This window comes from Megascapheus bottae, chromosome 14 (genome assembly GCF_031878675.1).
Source record: "Megascapheus bottae isolate mThoBot1 chromosome 14, mThoBot2.hap1, whole genome shotgun sequence".
Classification (NCBI taxonomy): Eukaryota; Metazoa; Chordata; class Mammalia; order Rodentia; family Geomyidae; genus Megascapheus; species Megascapheus bottae.
Window position 1 is genome coordinate 35,059,152 of NC_143522.1, and position 7,278 is coordinate 35,066,429.

General features: G+C 42.3%; 1 protein-coding gene across 5 annotated transcripts in view; it reads left to right on the top strand.

The window, feature by feature from the left end:
• The window catches only part of Mia2 (MIA SH3 domain ER export factor 2), an 84,718-nt gene extending 81,160 nt beyond the window's left edge, over nt 1-3,558 (top strand). For all 5 annotated transcript variants that reach the window (XM_090345017.1, XM_090345020.1, XM_090345019.1 and 2 more), the window contains 2 exons: nt 712-946; nt 3,017-3,558. In XM_090345017.1, coding sequence (XP_090201143.1) covers nt 712-946; nt 3,017-3,180 — 399 coding nt within the window. In that variant the 3' untranslated portion in view covers nt 3,181-3,558. The remainder of the gene's footprint in view (nt 1-711; nt 947-3,016) is intronic.
• The last annotated feature ends 3,720 nt before the right edge of the window (nt 3,559-7,278 follow it).

Genomic DNA, 7,278 nt, shown 5'->3' on the forward strand with positions numbered 1-7,278 from the left:
TTAGGAGGCTGAGGCAAGTGGATAGTGAGTTTGAGGCAGTCTGGGCTCCATAGGGAGACTCTGTGTCACACATGCAAAGAGACAGCAACATCAACAAAAGAAACTTGGTAGCTTTCTTCTTTAAAAAAAAAAAAAGCACAAGTTGTAGACAGTGCGTTAAAGGTTAAAGTTAACTTAGTTGGACAAGATGTTAGATTTCCTTTTGTATTTTTTTTCCCCTGCTATTGAGATTTGGCCTTGGGCTTGTTTGGCTGACCCTCTACCATTTGAGCCTTGCCCCCAGCCCTACTTTTTGCTAGTTCTTTTGGAGCTGGACTCCTGTGGGCTTTCCTGCCTAGGCCAGTTTCAAACAGCAGCCCTCCTTATCCCCCTACCCTTGAGCCAAGCCCCACTTCCCATTTTCTAGTGGTTAATTGGAGATAGGAGTCTCAAGCTCTTTAATGTCTGGGCTGGCTTTGAACCTCAATCCTCAGATCTCAGCCTCCTGAGTGGCTAGGATTTCAGGTGCGAGCCACTGCGTCCTGCAGATTTTTTTAAAATATGTTTTTGTTGACCATCTTGGCTGTCTTTGAGGGTCTTTGTAGCTTTCTGTGACCCTCGTGGACACTTTTCTTCATGGTTGCCTATTTGTTTTCTTCCAAGCCTGGGATTTGGGTAAAAGGAATTGTAAATCTTGTTGTTTTGTGACTGTTTTATGTGACTCTGTTACAGAATTCAGATGTGATCCACTCATCTCTTGCTGCTGAGAGTGAAGCCCCAGGCTTGGGCTTTGGGCCTCCCCCGCACCCTCCCGTTCGAGCTCCCTTGTTTCCAGTGGATCCCAGGAGCCAGTTCTTGAGAAGGGTGCCTCCGTTTCCTCCGCCTCCTCCTGGCGCCCTGTATGGAGTTCCCCAGGACTATTTTCCACCCAGGGGCTTCCCTGGCCCGCCACCTCCTCTGTTCCCAAGTAGGCTTCTTTAAAATTCATGTGTGCTTGTGTAGCAAGTCAGATACGGTTGTCTTGCATTACACAGGTCTCTGGAGTATCGCTTCTGTAGGTGGGAGGGTGGGAGGGGACCGGTGCTTTCTGGGTGATGAAGGGCCTCTGTCATCCCATCACGGGGCGAGTTGTGTTTCATGTCTAGAAGGCATTAGCTTTTTGCACCAGTCTTCATGCAGTCTTCATTACAAAAACTCTTTGTAATCACTTTTGTGGCAGTTAAATGAATTGTAATTTATATTTTAGTAATAACATTGCTGGTTAGAGAAGTTTTTTGTTTTGTTTTTGCGGGGGGGGGGGGGGCGGGTAGGGAGCAGTACCTGTTCCGGGGTTTGATCTCAGGGCCTGGCTTACTTAGCTTGTTTGCTCAAGCTAGTGCTCTACTACATAGGGCACAGCCTCACGTCCTGCTTTTAGTGGTTAATTGGAGATAGGAATCTCATAAACTTCCCTACCCAGGTTGGTTTTGAACTGAAGTCCTCAGACTCAGCCTCCAAAGTAGTTAGGATTATCGGTGTGAGCCATGATGTATGTAGCATTTTATTTATTTATTTATTGCCAGTCCTGGCTTGAACTCAGGGCCTGAGCATGGTCCTTGGGCTTTCTCAAGGCTAGAGTTCTACTACTTAAGCCTCAGTACCACTTCCAGCTTTTTTCTATGTATGTGGTACCAAGGAATTGAACTTGGGTCTTCATGCATTCTAAGCAAGCAGTCTTACCACTAGGCCAGACTCCTGGCCCTTTTTAAAAATTTATGTAGTTGTACAAAGGAGTTGTCATCTAACAAGGCAGTTCAGGTTACAGTATACCTTAATCAACATTACCATCCAAGTATTTTTAATATTCTTTTTCATGATTTCTATGTGATTCTATATTACTTAAAATGTATATATCGTATTTGCTGTAGTTGTTGGATTTACTGAAATTCTTCCATGGCTTTATTGAAGAAAAGAGGATAATGTGCTATTTTATAGCCATATTTTACCACTTAGAATTTCAACGGTTTGCCTACAGATTTATAAAAGTATAAAGCCTGTTGGATTTTTGTTTTTGGTGGGTCATGGGGCTTGAACTTGTCCTGGGCACTGCTCCTGAGCTCTTCAGCTCAAGGCTACCACCCTACCCTTGAGTCAAGCCCCATTTCCCATTTTCTAGAAGTTAACTGGAGATTAAGAATCTTAGGTCCTTTTGTGCCTGGGCTGGCTTTGAACCTTGATCCTCAGATCTCAGCCTCCTGAATAGCTAGGATTACAGGCATGAGCTGCTGTACCCAGCTTGTTGTCTTACATAGTCATTCTCTCCTTCTTCCTCTAATTTTGAAGTTTAAGGTGGATTAAAATGAATTTTGGCAGCTAGGGATATAGATCAAGAGGTACAGTAAGTGCCTAGCAAGCATAAAGCTTTAGGTTCAAATTCATGTGTTGTCAAAATTTAAAAAAAAAAGCCATGTGTGGGTATGTCTGCAGTGTCAGCTTCTCAGGAAGCTGAGGTCTGATGATTTGGGGTTTGAATCCAGCTTAGGCAAGAAAGTCCCTAGGACTTTTATCTTCAATTAAATAAGCTGGAAGTGGAGCTATGGCTCAAGAGGTGGAGCATTAGCCTTGAGGGAAAAGATGAGGAACAGGACCCAGGTCCCAAGTTGAAGTCCTAGGACTGTCACACACACACACAAAGACAAAGCTGGAATATTAGGACAGTTTTCTTCTACTAAGACAGTCTGATCTGAAGCCTAGTAAAAATTATATTGCATTGAAAAGTTTTGAATATTATGAAAGAATTCCTTTTTTTCAAGTGTTAGCCAAAATGTCTAATGTAATGTGTTTTCCCATTAGTCATGCGTAGTTGAAGCATACCACTTTCTTTTCCCCCTCAAGGTAAAATTAAAAAAAAAAAAAACACTTAGATGAGGAAGTTATTCTGGCGTCAGTTTTTGACGTAAGAGTTAACTATTGGAAGTTCTAAGTGAATGACGTCATAGGTCTGCAGTATAGGTTTGTGATGTTAAAGCAAATCTCTCTTGTCTGTCTCTTTCAACAGTGAGAAATGTCTACCCACCGAGGGGCTTTCCTCAGTACCTTCCCCCCCGAGCTGGGTTGTTTCCCCCAGCCCCACATTCTGAAAGCAGCAGCCAGTTCCCTTCAGGGCAGAATCCAGCCAGTGAACCTGCTGCACAATCTCCCAAGACCCAGCAAGAAACCTGACAGCGTTCGATGGCTCGCTCCTCCAGTCATCTCCACCCAGCTTGTCTTCAGTTTAAGTAACTGCTGTTACTTAAGTGATTATATTTCTGCTCAAATTGAAGCTCAATGGAAAAGAATTCTCAGGATAGTACTTTGTAAATAAAGATGATTTAACTATGAGTCTTATGAGTAAATTATTTGCTTTTGATTTTATTTTAGATGATATAATTAATTTTTATTATCCACTAATCCACTCTTACATACACAGCAATGGGAATTTTATATGCATAATCTTTCAGTAATGGGGTGGGGAGTGTATTTTAAACTAAAAAGCCGTCATTTTGCCAGATAATGTATCCCTGTAGTTATAGACAAATGTGGAAGGAATTTTGTGCTTAAATAAATTTTAATTGATTTTAAGACTTGTTTGTTGTTGATAGTATTAAAAACTAGATAATTTTACATAAATGGAGCTTCAGTTAAATTCATTCTTTTCCCTGTACCAAAAAAAAAGAAGGTTGAAAACTAAAACTTTCTAATTTTTTTTTTTTTTTGCCAGTCCTGGGGCTTGAACTCAGGGCCTGAGCACTGTCCTTGGGCTTTCTCAAGGCTAGAGCTCTACCACTTGAGCCTCAGCACCACTTTCAGCTTTTTCTATGTATGTGGTACCAAGGAATTGAACCCGGGTCATGCTAGGCAAGCACTCTACCACCAGGCTAAACTCCTGGCCTGATTGTATTATTTTTTTTAAGTGCCTTGCTTTCAGATAGATATGCCTGGCCCTAAGTAACTGATTTATTATAGTTAAAAAGTCAAAATTCAGGACTGGGAGCGTGACCTAGTAGTAGAGTGTTCACCTAGCATGCATGAAGCTCTGGGTTCTATAAACAGAAAAAAAAAAAAAATGCTGGAAGTGGTGCTGTGGCTCAAAGGGGTAGAACGCTAGCCTTGAGAAATCCCAAGGAGAGTGCCCAGGCCTTGAGTGCAAGCCCCAGGACTAGCCAAAAAAAGTCAAAATTGGTATTTCAAAGAAATCCGGGCTTGCCTACCATGCACGAAGACCTGGGTTCAATTACTCAGTACCACATACATAGAAAAAGCCTGAAATGGTGCTGTATCTCAGTGATAGAGCTCTAGCCTTGAGAAAGCCTAAGGAAAGTGCTCAGGCCCTGAGTTCAAGCCCTGACACTGGCCAAAAATAAAAAAGGAGCGTATAGTCTTCTGATGAAATTTGGAATACTAATCTGGTGCATTTTTACTTCTATTTCTCTTGAAAGGGAATTAGCACTTCCTATGAGGACAAAATGAGATTTGCTTCATTGTTTAGTGAGGCAGTGTTCTTTTTTTTTTTTTTTTTTTGCCAGTCCTGGGCTTGGGCTCAGGGCCTGAGCACTGTCCTTGGACTTTCTCAAGGCTAGAGCTCTACCACTTGAGCCTCAGCACCACTTCCGGCTTTTTTCTATGTATGTGGTACCGAGGAATTGAACCCGGGTCTTCATGCATGCTAGGCAAGCACTTTAACCACTAGGCCAAACTCCCGGCCCGAGGCAGTGTTCTTATCTTGCACTTTGGACTCAGTGTTTTCCAAATGTTTTGGGTTGTGTTTATCTTCTGGCACCTTTTCGTCATTATAAGGGAATCTCAATGATGAGTAACTTGTATTTCACACTTGTGTTAACCATTTAGTTGTGTAGTTGTTCACTTGGATTTTTTTTTTTTTTTTCAGTACCAAAAGACAGAAGATGACCTATTTTTGGAAGTGGAGCTGTGAATCAAATGGTAGAGTTGCAGCCTTCAGCAAAAAAGGTAAGGGAGAATGTCCTGGCCCTGAGTTCAATCCCTAGCTTCAGCGTGTGTACACAAACACATGTGTGCAAGCACAAACATATTCTTGAGCAGAGCAGAGATGCATTTGTAAATGTGACACTGTTCTACCAGCATGTTTGCTGTGAGGTGTTGCCACTCTTTTCTCCCTACCATCACCACCTTGGGAAAAAGCCTGAAAAGAAGGCTTCACATGAAAGGCTTAGATGAAATATTAAGTGAAGATATTATACTGCTTTTTGCTATTGTCTTACCTTCCCTCCTCCCCCCACTCCCAGTTGTGGGGCTTGAACTCTGGTGCTGTGCCTGAGCTCTTTTTGCTCAAGGCTAGTGAGATGGTCTCACTTTTCTGCCCAAGCTTGGCTTTGAACTGTGATCCTCAGATCTAAGCTTCCTGAGTAGCTAGGAGGGGAGACCTTTTATGGCTTGAGATAGAAGGGAGGCGGGGAGAAGGCAAGTTAGATGCTAGGAAAAAAACCAGAAGGCCTTAATGGAGGTTGAGTGGCTTACTTTGGGCCTTTAGAATAAGTGAACATATTTAGCTGTGAAATATATAACCAAATGGAAACAAATTTTCACCATTTACACATGTCCAGCTCTATTTCTTAAAAACTGTTCTTAATGTACACTTTTCCTGTTTTGCTGATTTTGGATTCTTTAAAAGACAGGCTGCTTCCTCAAAGTCCTGTTTTGTCAGCTGTATTTATTAAGATTTACCCATTTGTAGTTTTATTCTCTGAAATAAAAAATGGGATCTTGGGCTAGGAGTTTGGCCTAGTGAGAGTGCTTGCCTAGCATTCACCAAGACCCGGATTCAATTCCTAGGTACCATGTATATAGAAAAAGCCAGAAGTGGTGCTGTGGCTCAAGTGGTAGGTCTCTAGCCTTGAGAAAGCCCAAGGACAGTGCTCAGGCCCTGAGTTCAGTCCCCAGGACTGGCAAAAAAAAGGGGGGTGTGTGGAATTTTGCTAGGTACTGGTGGCTCATGCCAGTAATCCTTAATCCTAGCTATTCAGGAGGACTGCAGTTCAGAGCCAGCCCAGGCAAAAAGAAGTGAAGCTGTGACTCAAGTGGTAGAGTGCTATCTGTGAGCAAAAGAGCTCAGAGACAGGTCCCAAGCCCTGAGTTCAAGCCCCAGAATCAGCATACACATAGGTTCAAAAATGACTTTAAACAAGTTGATTTTGTGTTAGAGGCTATGGAAATGCATTGTGAAAATGACCGGTAATTTTCCTATGTATCTGTAGTGTGGTTCAAGGTTCACTGTAAGTCTACAGCCCTATAATCTGTATAAACTACTAACCTATTTTGCCATAGTTGGAGTTATTTTCGCAGAATTTGATAGGATTGGGCTGGGAGTTTGGACTAGTGGTAGAGTGCTTGCCTAGCATACACAAAGACCCGGCCAGGTTCCATTCCTCAGTACCACATACATAGAAAAGGCTCAAGTGGAAGAGCTCTAGCCTTGAGAAAGTCCAGACAGTGCTCAGGCTCTGAGTTCAAGCCCCAGGACTGGCAAAACAAACAAAAAAAAAACTTGACAGGATTGTTATTAAAATAGACGTAGGGTGGAATGTGAGTGTTTCACAAGTCACTATGGAATAGTTAGCTTTCTATCTACATGGAAGACAGAAATTCAGCTCAGCTCAGTTGGAAAGTACACTGAAGGAACCTGCTTTCTCAGAACGGGCATGCCCAAGTTGTGTGATGCCCCAAGTATTCACCGTCTTCGTGTGTCACCTTTACCTGAGCTGTTTTCTTTGCTATCAATGAAAGTGGCTCATTTCAAGAACCAAGAATGGTGATCACATCAACTAGGGCAATAAAGGGCTTTGTGAAGTTACCTACTACTGACATATCTATTATACAAAATAAAAACTTTTGTTAATGTGTTGTTCTAGTACACTGCGATTTTGTGCTAATAAAGATTTTATCATTACTTTTGAAAAACTAGGAGCCGAGTGTGGCCTGATGGTAGAGTGCAGCATGCACAAAACCCTGGGTTCAATCCCTCAGTGCCACATACACAGAAAAAAGCCAGAAGTGGAACTGTGACTCCAATAGTAGAGTGCTAGCCTTGAGAAAGCTAAAGGACAGTGCCCAGGTACTGAGTTCTAGCTCCAGGACTGGCAAGAAAAAACCTCCCTCCCCCCCCAAAAAAATCTCAACTCTTTGAGCTTTGCTGCACCAGAATGCAGTGTCTGACATGATCATACAGAATGCAAAGATTATCACTGTTTATTTAGGACTCACGGTTTTCATGCTTCATATACAATGAAATAGATTTCAGTGGTC